The 21,362-nt window shown below is 46.0% G+C and overlaps 1 protein-coding gene across 15 annotated transcripts in view; it reads left to right on the forward strand.

Annotated features, from left to right (window-relative positions):
* Positions 1 to 17,222: 17,222 nt before the first annotated feature.
* Positions 17,223 to 21,362, forward strand: part of COL25A1 (collagen type XXV alpha 1 chain) — a 308,172-nt gene continuing 304,032 nt past the window's right edge. For all 15 annotated transcript variants that reach the window (XM_040554847.1, XM_040554846.1, XM_040554856.1 and 12 more), the window contains exons 1-2: positions 17,223 to 17,950; positions 18,529 to 18,598. In XM_040554847.1, the coding sequence (XP_040410781.1) occupies positions 17,597 to 17,950; positions 18,529 to 18,598 (424 nt within the window). In that variant the 5' untranslated portion in view covers positions 17,223 to 17,596. The remainder of the gene's footprint in view (positions 17,951 to 18,528; positions 18,599 to 21,362) is intronic.

The following is a 21,362-nucleotide window of genomic DNA, read 5'->3' on the forward strand; positions in this document are numbered from 1 at the left end:
TCCATAACTGGACCAAAGTCTCAGCTTTTCTGGCCTTTCACAAAGCCAGAAAACCATGGTTTATCACAGTCAGACTCCCTAAGAACAGGACTCGATGTCAGGAGATTAGGGGTCATTTTCAAGCAGTAAATCATTTCACCTGTTTCTAAATCCGGGCCCCTGTCTGCGAGGTAGCACCAGCATGTGGAAGAACTCTCCCCGGCTGCCCCGTGCTGAGGAAGCACGTCTGTAGGATCGGCAGGGCAAGGCACGAAGGAAGGAGTTAGCGGGGCTGGGAGTTCGCAGCATGTTAGCTGCTCGCCGTTAACTCCGTAGTAAATGTTTCATTGTGCTCGCAAATGCCTTCTTAGTACAGATTAAAGCTATCCACACAGGAAGCCCGTGCAGAGCAGCTAGGGCTATATAAATTCACACCTTAGCTCAGTCGGTACTAAATCTTCCCTGTAGACAAGCCCACAGCCTATCCACCCGCTTAGTTTGCACCTCCCGTAATGCTGCTTTTCCTAAGTGCCGAATTTTTGAGTATGCTTGCAGATGTATCTTCCATTTTGCCTTTGAGAGTCACTTGTTACATCTTGCCCACTTGGCAAAGAGATGTCCCGAGGACCTGCTGGCTGCTGCACCTGCTCTCACATGCGGGTCTCTGAGCTCTCAGCACTCCGTTAGACTGCTGGAGATGGTGGCTCCTCACCCTACAACCACTGCTGTACTTCCAGCTGTTGCTGGTGCTCTCTGTGGCCATCCTCCTCCATCCTCCACGACTGGCTTTATCTTCCCCTGCAGCTCTTGGTAGCAGTTAGATTAGAGCTGTGTGAGAAAAGCAAAGCCTCGATGCAACCTAAGCTTGAACTCCCTGACTTACCACGTATTTAGAGATTGGCATGCGCAGGGACCTTGTTGAACGTGGCTGAGTAGAGCTTTTATCATTTAGTTACTTACTTTACTATAAGCTCAACACCTCTAAATTGTTCAGACACCTTGGGCTGGGTACAAAGCTCTCCATTGTAACCCAGAAATGCTATAAACTTCTTAGTACCTCCTCCTCCTCGCTGCTTTTTTTTTTTATGTCTCAGGCTCGCTGTCTGTTGGTTGGGTGATAAGCTCTTTGGGATAGGATCAATGTCCTTCCTACTTCACCAGGTTCTAGCTGAATGGGGGACCCCTATCCTGTTACGTGGGGCCATAGCCACAGTACAAGTGATGGTGGTCATGATTACAGCTGACACCTGAAATAAATGGCACTCCACAAACCTTTTCCACTTCAGCTGCATTAATACAAAGGGCAGAGAATAAAACCATGATCCCAGTGTTGAAAGTTAGGATCAAACTTGTAGTGTTACAGCTGTAGTTCCCCTCCCCTTTTCACGACCAGATTAGACACCTTATTAAGAATATTTTCCTGCATGCTTTGTGTTATTCCTTTGCCCTCAACAGTGAAGGAATGAAAGAGCAAGCCCAGCTTTTCTACATTTTCTCTCTTTTCCCCTTTGCTAAAGTGTGTGGGACTCAATGTCTAATCTATACAGTTTCTGGGGCAGGCTACTCAAAGAGAATACACCATTATTAGCAGAGGACATCACCGAGATGCTTGAACAATGCCCCATTGTGAGAGTGGAGAGAGATTGTTAATGGTTCGGCTCCAAGTCGTGAATTCCCTCTGCTAACCCCATAGCTGACCCACGGGAACCTTTTCTCCTTGCCTGCTACCCCTCTCTTTCCTTGAAAAGACTTTGTTGCCGTTCTGTTAATAACGGTACTCATTTGCATGGTACTTTGCACTTCCAGCTCACAGATAATCCACAGCAAGGATGTTGCTTGAGTTCTAGATATTAAAATAAAGGGTCCAGAGACCTTAAATGTTTTATTCAATGATATGCTTTGCAGAGGAGAAAGAATACTGTTCTACCTCCGCTCTCAGCTTCTGGACTCTTTCAAACACAGGGTTATTAATGCAGTAAGTGGGAAATTATTTTCAAAATCGTCTCTGAAAGCTTGATTAGGTGAATGCCCATTTCTGGCAACTCAGACAGCACACTAACTTTTTATCATGAGGCCATCATAAATTGCAGATTTTAGAGGAAGTTGGAACCACTGCTGGGAAACCTTGCTTGCTCCATCATTGCATATGGAAAGCTCTTTAGGAGGGACACATTGTACTTGTTTCCTCACTGAAAATCTTCACAAATGCGGATTTTGGCTTCCTACCCAGAGCTTTGAAGAAATTGCTCTGATAAAATCTCTCCTGCCCTCTGCAAGAGTTTTCTTTCTTCCCCCAGAGTTACCAGTGTGTCAGTGCAAATGGGTTTAGCCAGGGCATTTAGCAGAGCTGGCATATTTGGAGAGAGAGGGCTTAATTCTCACTTTTGACCCTGTATGCCTTCACACGGGCACTAAAATTGCCAGTCAAGTGTTCTTTTAAATACCCAAGTGAAAACTGTATGGGTGATGATGATCCCTAGTTTCTGCTCAGCTCTAAGTAGGTAAGATTTATGGCAACCTTAACTTTTAACATCCATGTCACAAGCAAACACTCACTGCTAGTTTTACAAAGGATGTGATAAATAAATGTATTTCTGAGCTTCAGCATTTTCAAGTTTGATAATCGTGGCTTTCAGTTTTGTTTTGTTTTGAAATAAGTATAAGCAGGTTAACTTCTGTGAATGTGAGTGGTTAGATTTATTGATTTGACAGGTTAATATTGACCTCGTGTCTTGGTCAATATTTGCCTAGGAGGATAATAAATTTTAGTGTCTGTTACAAAAGTCAGTAAGTATATAGTACCTAGAAGAGAAGAAATTTGTAGTGCTAGAAGTTTTATTAACCAATAACGAAAGCTTGGTAGAACTAATTATTTTCAGGTTAAAGTCAAATTAATCAAACCACTGGGATGCTTTAGGGATTTATTTTTTTTTTTTTTAAGAATGGTCAAGCATCTTGACCTGCAATTTGGAGATGCTTAGCTTCAATTTATCCAAGTTTAATAAAGGAAACGGGAAAAAAACAGCAAAGATGTTTGATTTATAGTTAAACAAAGCCTTTTCTTTAACCAGAGGTTAATATATTTGTGTTCATGTGGGGAAAAAAAAAAAAGCCCACCAAAGGAACAAATGCAAAACTACAATCCTTTTCCTCTCAGTTCAGCTAACTAATAGAAAAAGTGATTCTTTGAGCAGAGCTTGTTACTACATTTGTTACACAAGCTTTTACTAGAAGTATCAGGAAATTTCTCTGCATTATGGCAATGTCTTATTTAGACTTTAAGAAAGAGGAAAAAAAGGACAGACAAACATTTATCTCCAGGGAGGCAACAAATGATTTAGCTGCAGCCAGCCGTTCCTGTACATTTACCAGAGTACATTCCTCCAGGGCTCCCACACTGCTGACCTACAAAAGGTGAGCTCTGGGAGCTTACCGAGTTGCTGTCTTACCAGACTAGATGCAAGACTGTTAACGACATGAAAAAGGTAAACATTTTCTCCCATTCTCATTGCTGGAGGAGCCATTTTCATCCTTCTAAAGGGTTTCCCACTGCTCTGCCACTTGATAAAAAAGGAGATGACACTGATCCCATCGCACATTCTTCCCATTGCTCTGGATGAAGGTATTTAATAAAAAGGAATGTTCCTCTGAAGTTTTGTCTAACTCTTCTCTGAATTAATGCGGGACAGCTCATGCCATTCCACAGCTGCTGTCTTGTTTACATATCATGGTTTAGAAGGACATTCCCGTCACGGGACATATGGAGCATGTATGTTACATACTGCATTCTAGGATAAGTCTAGTTAAATCCCATTTTTACGGCTTGAGTTTTTAAGTCCCTGAGAGACTTTGCCATGGGAGACTGACAAGGGAGACAGGTGTGTCGTGGATCCAGCCTGGTGACAACTTTTCAGATTTGGCCACATTCTTCCAGCAGCAAAGGGCAGAGCAGCTGGCAGCCCCCAGGCCTTCTGCCTCTGCGGGAACGCCTGTGGCAGCGAGAAGAATGGGCTGCTTCACCCCTTCTGTGAGTAGCACACCTGCCACACAGCCACCCTGCAGCTCCAGCACGCCAGGTGAGGGCCCCCAGACACCCTCACCAGCTCCACACTGAATGTGAGCCTGGGGGCTTTGCTGAGGAGATGTTGAGCACTCTCAGACAGTGATCAGATCTCCTGAGCTTCCTTCTGAGCCCCATGAGCAAGGTGGTCCTGTCCATTGAGCACCCAAGATGCAGACAACCTGTGTATGCATGTTTTAGGCAGCTCCTTTGAAGAATAGGTATGCAATGCGACTGAGAAAGCCAATTAGCAAATAAAGACTGGGCTTCTTCTGGCTGCACTACAGCTAAGGGCAATGAGATGGGAAGCAAGGGGCTAAATTACATAGATGTGAAAGGGAGGAGAGGACGTCCTGCCTGTTACCGCTCTTTCCCCTCATGTCGCATCCTTCATGGGCTGCAGAAATGTTTCTTCAGAGCTCGAGGGGCAGCTGGCACTGCTGGCCAGAAACAGGCCTTCCTGCAGAAGCGTGTGGTATGGGTCAGCAGGCACAGCAAGGCCTCCTTTCGCTGCACTGCCACCAGCTCTCACCTGGGCAGTCCCTTTTCCCTCTCTGGTGCATATTCATGATGCCTTTGTAGCAGTGAGTGGGATGAAGAGCTGCACCACTTTCCTATTCAGGCTACAAGTCCAGCCACAGGAAAAGCAGCTAAGAAAAAGCAGAAACCAGCCACCTTCTTTGGTTGTAAAAGAGGAATGGTGTGAGAATCCAGGATGAAATCCCAGCCCCCCACTTCCCTCATATGCGGTATAGCCAGCAGGCAATCTCTCTTCTGAGTCTTTTCTTGCAATATGTTATAGGTATTTCTGCATACAAGCTATTTCCTCTTCTTCTTCTTTTTTTTTTTTTTTTTTTTGAAGGTCACTGTAAGGGTGAGCTACATTGTTACACAACTTAGCAGAGGCAGGTGCTACAATTACCTCGTCTAGAAAATAAGGCGAGCATTTGCTCTTTTGCAAGGACAGCAAGCATCTGGGATCTTTCCCCTTTCATGGTAATCTCATTTGCTGTGACATGAATGGATTCAGATCCCTGAATTTTCCTCAGAGAGTATCTCTAAGTACCCACCAACTGATGTGCAGGAATCGAGGGGGCTGTGGGGAGAGCGTTGGTACAAGCCCCCTTCCTTTACAGCTGCCTTCCTCCCACCCTCCCCCAGACCCATTCTCTCTCCCTCCTGATAGCAGCAGCTGTGTCTGGTGCCTCCATGCAGCAGCAGAGAGGACGATTTGGGTCTGAAGCGGCCTCATTGCTTGGAAATCACCTGCCGGAGAGCACAGGAGGGTGATGTGCGGGTGCCCGGGCCCCATCTCGCTGGTGCAGGGCAGTTGGCCCGAGGATCAGCGGTGGGTGGCGTGGGCCCCCTGGGCCATCTGGGTGTGGCATTTGGAACTTTTGGCTTCTTCTTCTCATCTCAACACCCAGCTGCCTGCTGGTCACACGTGGCCGTGGGGCACGGGGACACAAGCAGGTCACAAGCCATGCTGGGCTGTGTGGTGGACAAGTGGCTGGCCCTGCCGTGGCAGAAGGCCTCGGCGGTGCAGGAACTCTTTAATTTGTGACAGCATCCCTATTTGGATATATTCCTCACGCAACTTTTTGCGATGTTCCAGGAGTCTGTCATGTGGGATACTTAAAATGTATTTTGGGATTCTGACATATTTGGAGCTGGGTCAGATGTGGAGCTTGGTTCCAGATCAGATTCTCACTTGCCTTAAGACTAGTTGTGGTATGAAACTCTAGACTAGGGTTTGTGTTCAACTTAAACAATACTAGAAGATGTTCTCATAAGAGCTCAGCTATTTTGGTGGCTACCTGAGCAGTTGAGGTTTTAAGTAAACAAAGTCAGTAATGATTGCTAGACCTTTATTGGCATGGTCAGAAGTCTTACTAAAAAATATGAGGCTTTTTCTCAAATCTAACTGAAAAGTAGTCTTTTTCTTAATAAAGCTTTTAGCCAAGGGTTTGGGTTCATATTGGGGATTTAAATGCCTCTTTCTTTCTAAGACTTTCCCCTTTCCTTATTTTTCTTAGCACTGAGTGAGCCAATAACTTAATGAAGTGGAAGAAGAAAGATAACCAAAACAACATAGCCATGAAATATCATGTATCTGATGCTATTGAACACTGCTATCAAATTTGTCATTGTGCATGTTACTGGCTTAAAACTCAGAAGCAAAATCCGAAACAGAATCAGAATGTAGCAGAACATTTATTTTGGCATATTAAACACTGAGGGATGTATTTAGAACAGCTTGTGGAGGAAGAGTCACACCTCTGAAATCAAAACGAAGCCCATGTTCACACCTCACGTGTGAAAACCGGGCCTAAAAATAGCGTAATAGCTTCACTACGTTACACACACACTACAGGCAGAGCACTGTCATAGGGCAGAGCCACCGGTGCTCCCCCTGCCCCAACACTGCACAGGCTTTGGGGGCTTCACCCCCAGCTGCATCATCTGGTTTGGTTCCACCAGCAAGGCCCCTGGCCCACGTGCACCCCAGCTGCCTGGTAATGGGGTATAATCAGGATATTTACTTCCAAAGCATGCTCATGGCCTGATATAAAGCAGTAATGTATGCCCAGGCTGGTGCAGCTGCAGCTGCTCAGCACCTCTTGCTGTTGCTGCAGGCAGGGGCATTGCCGAAAGGTGCCCCTCTCCCTTCAGCCTCTCTGTTGGTGACCTGGTGATGCAGAAAAGCTTGGTTTGCTCACGTGCTGTCTCTGCATGCAGTGCTCCGTGTGCCGCCTTACATACTGACCGCGTGCTAGCGCAGCTCCCCATCTGCTTATGGAGCACAGTGGGCATCACAGAAACGCGTCGTGCCGCTTGCGACCATTTTATTCACAACATTTTATTTAATAGCATGCTGACTAACAGCTCTCCTGGATACTGGGCATAATCATCCCCTTTTCCAGCCCATTAAGCGAGGAGGAGTCATCTTGTTTCCTCCCTGCACTGTTCCCTTGGGAGTGCAGATGCAGAGAAGAAACAGCCCAGTGCGCTCCCCTCATGCAGAAGGAATGCTCTTGTGAGGGGCCCTTGGCTTGCTGAGCAGGAGGGGGTCTCCTCTCCTCTCCTCTCCTCTCCTCTCCTCTCCTCTCCTCTCCTCTCCTCTCCTCTCCTCTCCTCTCCTCTCCTCTCCTCTCCTCTCCTCTCCTCTCCTCTCCTCTCCTCTCCTCTCCTCTCCTCTCCTCTCCTCTCCTCTCCTCTCCTCGGTGTGACTCCTCGTAATTTTCAGAATAACCCAAACCCTCTGCCTCCTTATGTACTGCCTGTATTACTAAATGTGTTTGAGGGACTAACGTCCGTGAGAGTGAATCAGAAGGTAAATCAGCTGTTCCACCAACAAGAAGTATTCAAAAAGCATGAATCAGGCATGTCTTCATAAAAATATCATGGAACTGTCTATGAATCTTCAAAGTACACAAAACAAATTTATTTTCACATTCGCTTGTGGTCTCAGCCTTTAGCACTTGCATTTTAAACTCCTTCCAAAATCTGGAAGGCACAAACTTATCTCTTTCTTTTCTCTTTTTAAATAAAGAGGTTCTTGTGCAATCCTGGCTCTGGGCACTAGGTTTCAGAGGAGCCTTCCTTCCCTGTGGCCCAGCCCATGCACCTACAGCAGGAGCGGCATCCACGGCATCTGCCTCGCAGAGGAGGATCAGAGCTCATTCAGAGACACCTGCAAACTGCTGGCGGCACAGCCCTGCTCAACAGCTGAAGAAAACACCAACAATATGACAGGGAAATAAGGACATAAAAAAAGCCTGAAGAGGAACACCAAGGGGATGATGGCTGGGGGTATCTTTGATGTCAGGAGGCCAGCGACAGGCCAGCGTGTTTGCACATTGGTGATGGGTCTGGAAGCTCTTTTGGTTGCCAGTTTTCCACAGGTTGCAGTGCTGTGCCTGCGAGCAGCTGAGGCTCTGCTGCGAGCATCCAGCCAGGGGCAGCCCTGCAGCAAACAGCTGTGGTGGTCTGAACGTGAGTACAAACCAAAAGGCTTGCTTTGTGGTGCTCACAAAACCACGGCTCACAGGAGGAAAAAGGAAAAAAGAGCCAAAAGCAAACGGGCGATTACTGGAGTCGGTGTGTATTGCTCACACAGCCCCTTTGTTATGCACACCCCCTAAGAGGTACCTGGCGTGATAGGCTCCTTGGTCTCTCTCACCCTCCTGCTGTAACTTTTCCAGCTCGGATGATGCTTTCTTTTAGCACTCCCTCATTACACAGTCAACTACCTGCTTGCCTGGGAAATAAAGGTTAATTGGCCCTGCACAATTACAGATTCATGTCACAGGCACCCGAGATAGATGAAATTAACTAACAAGCATTGCAACAGCAGTAATGACTAAGCTAGAGACACCTTGAAATTGTCACCCAAAGCTAAAAGTTGTGACTAGAATACTACTCAGGTAACTGTAAAGTATGAAGTTATACAGGCATCTTTGGAAGCTATCTACAGGTGATTAAAACAGAATTAATCCGTGATAAACTGCAACGTCCCCAAAATCACATATCTCCAGATTTTTTTTTTTAATTAAATTGTATGCAAGTGACCTTCTATCCTCCTCTGTCCTGATACTCCATTTCACTTCGTTAGCAATTAGTACCACAGAAAAGACATCTTTAGCTCAGAACAGATTTTCAACTCATTTAGCAGTTCATTCTGGGATGATGGAAAAACAATTGAATCAGAGACTGAAGCTAAACGGTTCATCTGAGTACAGAAATGTTGTTCATTATGCTGGCTATGTGCAGAAATGTCACTTTCTGTCTCAGGCCGTCATTCCAAGAACAAAACAGCACATGAAGCTGTGTATTAACTCCTAATTCTGCCCACTGTAATGGTTGCCACAAATCAGTGGCACTGCCTATGGCAGAGACTGGATACGTTTCAAAGAGCTCCCTCTTCAAGAGGACCTACGGTCAGCTCTCCACCCCAGCAGGGCTGCTCAGCCCTACATCCCGCGGCACATGTTGGTTAGCTGTGGAAAGGTAAGGATGAAAGATAATGTAAAATAATGTTAATATTTGTAAATAGCTCAAAGAAGGCTAATAAGGAAATGAGCCTTTATGCTAGTTTTATATCTTCGTATGGTTTCAGGCAAGTGCGTGTTCCTTTTCAGGTCAAGCCAGAGGAAAAGTAGTTTTGGTCTCTAAATGGGAATGGGTTTAGCGAGGAACCAAACTGTGTCTCTTAAATGGAAGTGCAAATGAAAACACTGTATGCCTGGCTTGCTTGAGAGACTTCACCAGAGGAAAGGGAAAGGAAGGCAAGGGAAGGCAAGGCAAGGCAAGGGAAGGCAAGGCAAGGCAAGGCAAGGGGTCTTGCTAGTTGGGTGAGATGTGATCTGTGCTTGTATAGACAGGGAAATAAGAAAATAACTTCAAGAGGTGAGAAATGCCAAAGAAATAAAATAGGTATGGTAAAAGAAGGTGTTTAAGAGGTTTATTCTCCCTGAACGTATTCCCTCAAATCTTATTTAATATTAATGAGACTTAAATACACAGCTCGTGGGGAAAGAACAGAAACCCTTATGTGCTTAAATAGGACTCTGCTATTTGGAGCAGCACAAGAGGTAGCTGAAAGTAGCTGCTTAAGCTGTAAAGAAATGTGGAGTACAGATGCACAGCATGAGCCACTGGGAAAATAAAATAAGTCCAATAAAACAGAGGAAATAAAGAGATAATTGATGTAAGGGCCATACCCTAAATCCAGGTAGCTTCCTTGCCTCTAGTAGATCTCCTTGACTTGCATTAAATCTGTAGCCCACAACAAACAGCTACTGCTCACTCTGGCCAGCAGATAACTGCAAAGATACACACACTTTTGACAGCACATATCTATAAAGAATGTTCCTTCCCCACCATGCCATGTAATAAATGCTGCAAGGAAGAGGCACATCCTTGCACATCTTTTTATTTAGCCAGAAGGAAAATAACCCAAGAGACAGCACCACAGATATTTGTATTGAGCTAAGAGCTTGCTGGAGGCATTTAGGAAGACGTGAGGGGCCAGTGCCTCTCAGCAGGAGAGCTCGAGCAGCCTGCAGAGCTGGATGGTGCAGAAGGGTGGCTGCAGCTGGAGAAGGGATAAACTCTGCCGCAATGACAGCAAAGGTGGGAAGTAAATCCAGAGTGTGCTTATTTCTGATGGGTCTCCTGACTACAGAAAACCAATACATGTTAGCCTCAAGTCCGGAAGGAGCAGTGCTCTGACAGGCTCCCCCGGGAAGCTGGGTCCCGCAGCGCTGCCTGATTTGCAAGGGTGAGAGTGGCCCTAACAGGAGCCTGCCCCTGGCTTATCGGCACTGCTTTGTCAACAGATCTTTTCAAATCAGAATCTAAAAAAAAAAAAACACAACAAAATGAACCATCCTCCAGATGAAATCACTAAGGCAACAGGCAGCTCCCCTAAAGCCAGAGCAGGAGCGCAGTTATCGCGAGTCCTGGCAGCCCACAGCACGGCTACCTAAACAAGAGCCAGTGCAGGAAGCTTTACATCATGCTTGTAGGGCATAGAGTTTTACAGCTGATTTACGGCGCTGGTTTCAGAACTCTTTGCTCTTTTAGAAGTATATGGGACTTTTCCTATAAACACGGATCGAGGGAAAGGCTTTGGAGTATTTTTTGCACATTGTAATCATATACAGGCATGCTATCACTTGCAAAAAAAAAGGTTATATTCCCTCTCTCTCTCTCTCCCTACATATATATATATATATCTCCCCCATTTTATTTTAAGCACATGGGCTGGGTATTCCTGTGGGTAAACCACCTAAAAATTAGTTCCAGAACAGACATGTTAATGGAGACTCAAATAACTAAAACATATAGTACAGCTGATGAAACCTTGGCAGCAAAATATTAGAGCACTGCCAGAAAAAAGTAGATTCCCACCTTACAGCCAAATTTTATTACCCGTTTGATGACCGATACTACCAGTTTACTTTGGTCTTGGTAACTTTTACATATTTCTCACGTTCTGGAGATTGATGTGCAACTGCCTGCAGTCATAGCACCTAGGACTGCGATGCTGAGGGGTTTCTCAGGTTAGCCTAGGGGGTCAGCCTTAGTTTGACTCTTGGGTGCAGACTCCCTGCCCATATGCCAGTGTGCAGCGTGGTGTCTGGGCACATCGTAGGTCTGTCCCATCCTCTTCTGTGCGGCAGAAAGTTGTCAGGCACTTGCTCCCATCCCTTGAGGACTGTAGGACATGTTTTGTGAGTTATGGATACCTCTTTGCTGGCTTCCTGAGGGGAACAGCACTGATGCCGGATTTTATACTCGTCACAAAGTTCATTGGAAAAGGTATCTTCACTTCCTTTCAAATCTGTCTTGCAAAGCATCTGCTGTGTTTCACATAGGCTATGGCCGATTTCTGTGGAAGGGAGTGATTCCTGTGCAGGATTTACACACACCAGCAGCAGAGCCAGCGTTGAGGGGCAGGCTTAATCCTCAGCTGTGCTCCAGCTGATATCAAAGAGCTTTTACATTTAATAAGTCTTAAACACTTGCAATCACAGATGATGGAAACATACAGGAAAATCCAGTAGAACCAAACTATCCTCTAGGGTAAGATGGAACAGAAAACAGAGAGCATGGGATTTCCTAAATGGATGCAAGTCCATGCTCAGTGTTAATGAAGAATTATACACAAAGCACCATGCTGTTCTAGGAGGAGGGTTTATCTAAATATGATGACAGGAAAAAAAAACAAACAAACACCACTGGAAAAGTGATTTGGGGTATGTGTTTGTCAGAAAGCAGATATATGAGTAAGTACCCATGAAGAAGTCTTCTCCCCAAACCTTTCTTCCTCTGTTTCATCCAGGAGAGCAGACCCCTCTCCAGAGAGGTTTTCTGCATGCCTTGTCTCTGCTCACATCACCTGGCCTTCCACATCAAGCAGAAAATACTTCAGCTGCAATGATCAAAAACATTCCCTTTCCTGCCCCACCAGGGGAATGTCGCTCCCAAAGCCTGCTGGGATCTGCTTCTGTCCCTGCAACAGGGACTGCTGTAATTTTAGACCCTTGCTGTCCTTAGCCAGAAACAGCCAGAAGGACAAGTTTTAGAGGCTTTAACCAACCCAGAACAAAGCTCTCAGCTGGAAAACTCTTCCTTAAGTACTTGGCACACTTTCTTGCTGTGAGACATCCCCAGCATCAGGTACAGGGCAGATCTTGTCATCTGCTGAGCACAGATAAGCTGGCTTCATCCTGCCAGGTAGTCCATAACAAATTCCCCTTCCTCTTATTTCCCTCCAAACGTTATTGCTTTCTGCAGCATTATCACGGGGTCACCCTTCTGTCCCAGCTTCCCCCTTTATCAGCCCTCACCCTCACTGATGTTTACTGTAGGTCCTATATGACCAGCTGCTGATGTATTCCTGCTCTCCTTTAAAGACAGCATCTCTCTCAACTCCCTGAGAGAATGAGAGCGGGCATTTAACTTGTGTACATTTCAACTGACTGGTTTTGACAGTGTAATCTTGGAAAGATAAAGGAACAGGAAAGCTCACATTAACTCCTAAGCAGACATCTATAATGCAACACGGCGAGTTGCTGGGGAGCGAATGTGTGGAGGGCTCTGGGTTAGGGAGAAGAAAAGTAGGGCTATGGACAATAGAAGCCCCACAGAAGAGATCTGGTGCTAAGGAGCATGATTGACACTGAGGATGGTAAGTTAACAGGTCACCTCATGGCCCCTTGCTCCCTCAAGGCTGTCCTCACCAAGTTGGGCCTCCACAGCCAGCACTGTCATCAAGGACTTACATTTTCTTACTGGCACAGCAAACTGGAGGGCAAAACAGCTTGGATAAAAATAATAGAAGTAGTATTAAGCATATGACAGCTACAAGAAGTCAGCGACAGCAATTTGAAGAATTTGTGCCCCTGAAAGACGCAGTGAGGTGTCTGGCAGCTGGAGGCCTGGCGGGGTTGAGATGATGCAGACACAAGGCTGGGACCTGTAATCCCAAGCAGCCGGGCTACTTTATTTTGCTTATTCACATAAACACTTGTGAAATCTACAGGAGATCTATGGATTCTTTAGCTGATAATATCTCCTTCCTGGCCTCCTTTGTCTCTCTACTCGTGGAAAGGAAAAATGTCCTAAATTTCCTCATTGGGTTTCAGACACTTCTGACTGCCAGTGTACTGTGGGGCTATGGCTCTCAGAAGCTGTGCCCAGTGACATGCTAGTGCCATCATTTTCATTATAATGACTTAATTTTTGTCCAGACATCACGAGTATGCTTGCCCATTCTCCTTCCCAAAGAATTTCATTTTTTTTTCCAAAAAAATGCTCATGTTCTTTGAAAGTGGGTTAAATCTTCTACTATTAATGACATAGCATTTTGAAATTGTATTTGAACAGTGAAGAGGGGACCAACATTGATAGAGGTAGCCAAATTGGAGATTAGTGGAGAAAAACAAAAAAACAAACAAGTACTAAAATTTGGATTTCTGTTGAAACCAACTTTGATCTGTTCAAAATATCCTAACAATGAGAGACTGAACCACTGCTTGGAAAAGACAAGGATTTCCACTTGTTTTCACCATAGTAATTTGGTTAGAGAGAGGAACATGGCCCCAAGCAGAGTTGAGGAGGACAGTTTAGAATAAAGCACATTCCTGCATATGTAGTGATTGTAAGAAGTTACTTTATTCCAATAAGCTAGCTGGAATTAGTATTATTCATTTTCATTTGTACTTATTTATCATAATTTTGTATTATTTGGAATAATAATGATAGTTATTTCTTATTCAAAATTGAAAAAAAAACACACCCAACAACACCAGACTTCTTCTGTTTTAAAGCATTTGGAGGACACTGGCCACTGAGTCAAGGGAAGAATTCCTGCTACAACTAACCTGTTTTAAGGATGTAAATCATTGACAATACTTATAGAGATGTTAGTTATCTGCATTATCATGATTGCCACAAAGCTATAATTGCCAATGTCCTGTGCTCTTCACCTTCACATTTCTAGTATTTTTTGCCTGTGTGCTGGGGCATAAAAATATCCTCAGAGCTACTGATGCCTTTTTTCAGCGGTGGTTTCCACTGTGATCCCTCTACTCTTTATTGTAGTCATCTCTCTAGGAAATAAAATTTCTCCTTAAATATAACTGTTTCTGCATACAGAAATTATTTAGTAATGACCTCACATAAAATAATAGGAGAAAAAACAAACAAACGAACAAAAAAAAGAAACAAGAAATTGGGAATTAACAAGATGTAGAAAAATCCCCTGCTGTATCCTTTGCTTTTTATGCTGGATCCTGCATCTTGACCCTCATCTTCGCATTTCTGTGTCCTCCAAACACTCCAGCACACGTGCAGGATTGCTTTCGTGACTGATCCCATTGATTTGGGTCTGGCTAGACGTACGAGTAAACTTATGTGTTAATACAGGGCTTTGCAGGCTCAGAAACTCTTCATCCCAACTTCATCCTCACAGTCCTCCACAAAGACCCTCCAATTCCAGCAGCCTTTGCTTACAGACAGATAAACAGAGCAGGGAACCAAGAGACGTGAATTGGCCTGGAGTCAGGGCAAGGAAGCCTTGTTTTATTCTGAGCTTCTCGAGTCTGGTCTCCTCGTTCCCTTTCTGATTATGGCTCTCCGCTCACTGAAAGCCCTGCCAGAATGTCCCAAGCGTCGGCTGCATTTTAGAGCAAGTATTTGAGGCTATGAAAAATGCAAGGTAGTCAGTGTATCTGTTATGAAGTGTTTTGTAATACATTCACATGAAAAATGCTCGTGAATTTTAGTAAAAAATGATATACAGTGTCTGAATTTTGTCTTGAATCAGTCAGTTTGTGGGTCTAGCAAAACTGTTTTCATCATGTTGAAAAAGGAAATCCTGTGAAATATATTAAAATCCAGATGCAAGGGGTTTTTGTTATTATTATTTTTATTATTTTTATCAGGTTTGCCAAAATACCAGCAAGGTTATGGAACTAATAAACTAAATCCTATGCTCATGTGACTCAATTGCCTCTAGTCTGAAGATAAGTCTGACTTAAACATTCAAATATATGGAGTGTTTGTACAGTAGATGTGAAATGAGTATATCTAAGCATTAAATCACGAGTAAGTGTTATCCATCTGCTAAGTATATTAATGTACTGCATCATGTATGCTGTACTTTAATGTGCTTATATTAAATTTAAAGTGGCAGGAGGCAATCTATTTGGATATTTGAAAGTGAAATGCTTTTCCTTTTTTTTTTTTTTTTTTTTTTCCAAAACAGTTAAATGTTCTGTTTCTCTGGTGATTCTGTGCCATCTTGGCAGATAAGACGAGCAGCTCTTTGGGAAATCCGGTACTGCGTAACATATGAGGCAGCTGAGCAGCAAGGCAAGTCACAGAAGTGCTGGATTTCACTTCCACCTCACGTTTTACCTACATAGGTAGACAAAGGTGGAAGAAAATCTCATTTAGGGCACAAGAGGCACAGAGGGTGAACTGGGCAGGAACACGAGGAATGGAGGATGTGTCCAACTGAAGATACAGTTCATGTCCACGTGCAGTGAATAATGTAAAGGCTCAGTTTGGAAGCAGGAACATTTGGAACAGAGGTTTCAGGTCTGTCCTGGAGCGTGCATGATGGCTGGTGACTGTTGGAGCCTTTATCCTCATCTGTGTCACCTCAGCTCGAATGCTGAGTCTCAGACTCTGCTTTCTGCTTGTCCTTACCCTGTACCTCCTGCTGTTCTTGACCATTTATACAAAACATTTTATAAGCAGAACATGATCTGTCATTTCAGCAGAGGAAGGCTTATTTTTGGCCTAATTCTAATGGCAAGTTTATGTTGTATCTGGTAAAGAAATCCAGTCGCGGATCGTGGGTTGGTCAGCCAGAACGTGGCCCGCTGTAGACATAGAAATATGGAAAGCACTCCAGACACTCATCCTGTCTGGCGGAAAATCCTTATCTGCAGGCACCGTGCACATCTTCAAACGCAGAGCCGTGCCCTGCAAACAACAGCATCTTGCGTCAGCGCCTCCGCCCCAGCCGCACAGGGGATCTGCTGGAAGGTAACGCATGGAGATGGGGATCTTCCAAGCAGGAGTGCTCCTCTGCATCGGGGAGTGGGGCTGCCTCAACTCTGCCCGCACCAACATCTCAGGAGGCTGCGATTAAAATCCTCTCCTGTCTTCTGCTGCTCTTCCAGGCAGGCCGCTGTGGCTCTGTGGGCTCTGGTGCTCTGCCTGTGTGTGCTCTCGGCCCGCTTGGTGCATCTGTGGTACTGCTCCACCTCAGCTGCCAGGCACAAACCCGGCCTTTTGAGCATTTCAAGAGTTTTGGAACCTGGATTTAGGTGGCATATCAGCTTAACTGTGACCAGGAGCGTCCGAGTGGTACAATTCCTGCCTAGCAGCAGTTAGAGGTGAACAGCCATCTGTTTTATTCCTGGAGTAGGGGTTTGACTCCTGATATCCAGTTATTCTCTGAGATTCAAAACCACTAAACCTTTATTGATAAAAAGCATAAAAAATACTTTTCTTTTTTTTTTTTTTTAAAGGGGGGAAAAAAGGGATATCAGCTTTTTCATTGCCCGGGTAGCATTCTCAAGAGCGCTACAGAAGTCTGTTTTCAATCTCAGCCACGATCCCAAATAGATGCCTTTGGCACCATCATGGCCGCGAAATAAGAAGCAGGCTCACTGGCACTGAACGCGCGCATGTCCCGGATTCCCTCTGCCTCCAGCTTGCGAGGAGGCAGCAAAAGCGGCGAGGCTGAGCCTTGACATCCTTATTTTATTCTTCATTTATTTTTCCCCTCCCGTTTACTGCCTTCAGGCGGTGTAAGCGCACTGCACAGCTGCTGCTCGTCCACTGGATGGTACCAAGCCCCCGAGCACCGCCGGGCACCGCGGCTGAGCTCAGCGCGGGGCTGATCCGGGTGGCCCTGGGGGCTAGCGGGCTGCTTGCCTTTGAAGCCCAGCGGAGGCCACCCGCGGCCATCGCTGACTTGCCACCGCGGGGGCGCGCCGTGCATACATTATGCAAAACGCCCCCCGCCCAGGTGAATAAATTATGCTAATGAAGGAGGGGAGGGGAAAGGAGGGGAGGGGGCTTCCCCGCCCCGGGGAGCCCGTAGGCAGGTGGGGAGAGGGGGGGAGCAACAAGTCCGGCGGCCCTGGGAGGGAGGGAGGGAGGAAGGAGGGGGAGAGGGAGGAAGAGGAGCAGCGGGCGGGGGGGGGGCTTCCCTCCCGCCCCAAACCCCTCTGACAAGTGGCCCGGCGGCCGCAGAGCGCTCCCAGCACCGGGCGGGCGGCAGCCGCGGGGGCTCGACCCGCTCCGGAGCCTCCGACCCCCGCCGCTGCTCGGGGGGCTGCGGGGGGAGCCCCCTCCGAGTGCGACAGCCGGCTGTCCGTCCGTTTTTTTTTTTTGTATTTTTTTTGCCTTGATTCTTGCCGTCCTGCCTTCCCGTTATTTCGTTTCCCCGCCGTTTATTATTATTATCATCATCATTATTATTATTATTTTTGTTTTGTTGCCGCTGTTTGCAAACTACTCGCCTCCATGGGGGGCGGAGGAAAGGAAATAAAAGCTGCCGCAGCTGAAGGGTGCGAAAGCATGCGGGGGAAGAGCCGGGGAGCCGCAGGACGGGATGGCAGCGAGCGACCGGGCTGCTCCGGGAAGCGCTGCCCGCGGCCGTGCGGCTCGGGGCTGGCCGCCCTCCTCTCGGCGCTGGCGGCCGCATCCTGCCTCTACCTGGGGGTGCGGACCAGCGACCTCCAGGCCAGGCTGGCGGCCATCGAGGGAGCCCGAGGGGGGTCCCCGGCCGCCGCCGCTCCGCTCCCGCCGCTGCCCGGCTTTTCCCTGGAGCAGCTGAACGCGATGATGCAGGAGAAAGTGGAGCGGCTCCTCGCCCAGGTGTGCGGGACGGGACAAGGGGAGGATGCTCCGGGAGTGGGTACTGAGAGCCTCTGTGGGGTCAGGGGAAGCCGGTGGGGGGCGAGGGGGCAGCTCCGCGGGCGGCCAGGGGAGTGGGAGAGAGAAAGGGATGGGATGAGGATGGGGGAGAGCAGTGATGGGGGGCTTGGGGAGGCGACCACTGAGGTGTTGGGGGTGACCGTTGAGGTTGGGAGATTTGGGTGGTGACAGGGTGCTCACAGGGTGGCCATCACACTGGAAGCCCTGAGGGTTTTTTCCTGTGAGCCCCTGTCCTTATCCCCTGTGTTTGTAATAAAAATGCAATAAAAAAGTACGGGGGTGCTTGTGAGGGGTGGTGGAGGTGGGAGAGAGCTGGTGGGTTTCTTTCAGCAGTTGTAGGGGTGGAGGGGTCAGGGATGGAGGCTGGGTCGAGTCCAAGTGAAGGAGCCCTGGCTGGTTGTGCAGCCTGTGAGCGAGTTGTAAGTTGCGGTTTGCAGGCTAGCGGTTTGCAGGCACGCGGGTCTGCGACACTTGGCCAAGCCCGCCGAGTCCCATCACACTGCTTCTCTCTCCCACAGAAGTCCTACGAGCACTTGGCAAAAATACGAGTCGCGAGAGAAGTGCCTCCAGAATGCAGCTGCCCACCAGGTAACAGGCACAGCCTGCAAACCTCTCCTCTCGCAGGCTTGTAATCCTGCGCGTTTGTGTCCTGCGTGTTTCAGATACACCTAAGTCAGGTCAAGGGGATGTTTCTTCAGTCAGCACCTATGCATTGGGTGGGAAAGGTGTAAAGCCCAGAACTGTATTGCATTTCCACTGTGGCACTGGACAGGATAAACGTGAGTTAAAAATCCAGCGCTAGGTTGGACGATGCCAAACAATAACACTTATGAAGAAATTAGCAATCTACCATAGCAAGAAGAAATACACTCAATCTTAAATGGGATAGTACTGAATCAAGGCATTGTGTGCTCAGTTTAGGAAGTCAAACAAAAATTCCTAGTGAAAATTTATAACAAGGATTAAAATAAGCAGAGAATGCATTGCAAGTCAGCAGCGAGTACATATGAGAGCTTTTTCAGTGGTGCCTTGTTTTCCTGGAGTAGCGGATGAAAGCAGTTCCCCTTGGAAGGGATGGCAGGTTTCACACCAAGGATTCAGAACTGCATTTGTTTATGCAACTGGTTGCTTGACTTTGGAAATGGGGATTCCCAATATTGGGATCAGTTGTTTGTGTGCACACAGTGATATTGTCTGTGTTTTTGGTGGTGCTCTTTGACAGTCTGATGACTGTCAATATTTTGCTAGCTGTATAAACATCTGATGACATGTACCCAAGTTCAAATGGCATCTTAAAAGCAAAGAAAATGATGCTAATGTTTCACGGGGTGATGTAGGAATTCCAGCATCCTCTGTGTGATGAAGCACGATACACACACAGTGTGTTTTACATACCCTCACACCCTGTATGGAGAAAAGAGCACATTACCTTTACAGGTAGAATATTGACGATCAGCGAGAGCTGAGCTGATGGTAATGTTTGCCAGTAGAACTATGCACTTGAGTAAGGCCCTCTTTTAGTTAAGGGTGTAAGCCCTGCCAAGCTCATTGGTCTAAAGGAGCTACTGAACTTCATTGTACAGTATTTTATGCACGATGTGCAGTATCACAGTGTTATGCTGATATTACAACTGAGAACACAATATTTTACTGGCTGGTATAGGAGTTACTGTGGCTAGTGTGAATAGAATAATGTACACGACTGACTGTTGTAAAGGAACGCATAGAATTGCTCAGCTCTTGGCTAGTTTTGATAAGAAACTTTGGTTTACTGCTGTGCTATATATGTATACTTACTTCCTTTAAGACTGACGTGAGTGTACAGTGTTGATTTTATTTTTCTGTTGCTTAACTGCAATAATTACAGGGTTGAAGCTTGTGCATTAAAAATGGAGATTGCACATCACGTTGTATGCAAAGATGTACTCTGTGAGACCAAAATGCTGCTGAATCTGATTCCAAGCAGTCTTGCTTTGTTCTCCTCGTTTAGATCCGTTTGTTATGTTTTCACTTACTGCTTTCAGACTAAAGGTCAGTACCTACTGTTTCACAGTTGTGTTGTATGGTGCTTTACTTCCCCACAACCACTAGAGCTCCACATTATACCAATTTTTACCTGACCTTTATTATTAAGAAGTATATTTTATCAAATAGATGATCATCAGCAGAATATCTTTCAAGTGCGTTGTAAAAATACTTACTTAGGTGGAAGTCAGAATAAAGTGATCTGGGAAATATCTTCAAGGGAGTAAGATTCATAAGATAAGAAAACTTCTATGAATAGTGTTTTTTTTTTTTTTTTTTTTTTTTTTTCTCCCCACAGAGGAGACTGGCTGTTATGGGGATTAGAAATGTGATACAGAGCTTTTCACCCCTGGGTAGCTATTTCAGTTTGGAAGCAAGTTTTATAGTGACTGGAAGGTATCGCCATGCGATAGCCTCATTTTGGACAGCTTAAAATGCATTGGTGCTCTCGTGCTTGTTGCCAGTGGACAGGTGTCTACATCAAAATGGCATCATCCTGGGAGCCGTGTCTGAGAGAAGAAGAGCAGAGCGGCCCCACCACCTGAGTACTGGGCTTTCCTGATGGCAGGTATTAGGCAGAGCAGGAGAGGGTAAAGCAAATAAATTGTTATTCCTTCATTTGGTTCAGTTTGTTGGGCTTGCTTTTAGGCTGGACCTGAGGTGCTTTTATTTTTATCCCTAATGCTGCTGTTACAAATCTGGATGGCTATGTTCAGAAAGGCATTTGGTTTAATAGGAAAAGAATCATGGAAACTCTTTTTTTTTTTTGTTGTTGTCTTCTATTTGCAATGCCAAAGAGTAAATTACCTCTCTGCTTCACCACATAGCTCCATTTTTGGTGCTTTATTCTGCTCAGATACTGCATTTCTTGCCTGGGTTTACATAATAATACAATATATGTCTGTCAGAGATGGCTTTGGAAAGCCTTCATGGTCCACAGGGGATTCTTGAATGACCCCTATGCTGTAAGAAAAGGGCTGCTGCCACATGGCCACCAAAGAAGTTTCCATCATCCAGTTCTCTAAAGAGAAATAAAGATTATTTAAAAATAAGTTCCTTTGCCCTCTACCAAAAGCAGAGAGGGAAGTTCGGTTTGTAGGTGGAAGGGTGAGAATGTGGTCTCTGATTAAGGGCTAAAATTACGCAACTGATGTAGATCTCATTAGCTTGAGATGCTCATCCCCTCATGGCTCTCCATGGTAGGAACTGCACGTTTGAAGGAAACTGGGTTTGAGTGGCTTGGATGCTGAAGGCAGCCAGATTTACAGCTGCTTATAACTTGCAAAGCTATCCAAGTGTAGCTCCCTGTAACTCAACAGTAGTCTTC

Source organism: Cygnus olor, chromosome 4, assembly GCF_009769625.2.
Source record: "Cygnus olor isolate bCygOlo1 chromosome 4, bCygOlo1.pri.v2, whole genome shotgun sequence".
NCBI lineage: Eukaryota > Metazoa > Chordata > Aves > Anseriformes > Anatidae > Cygnus > Cygnus olor.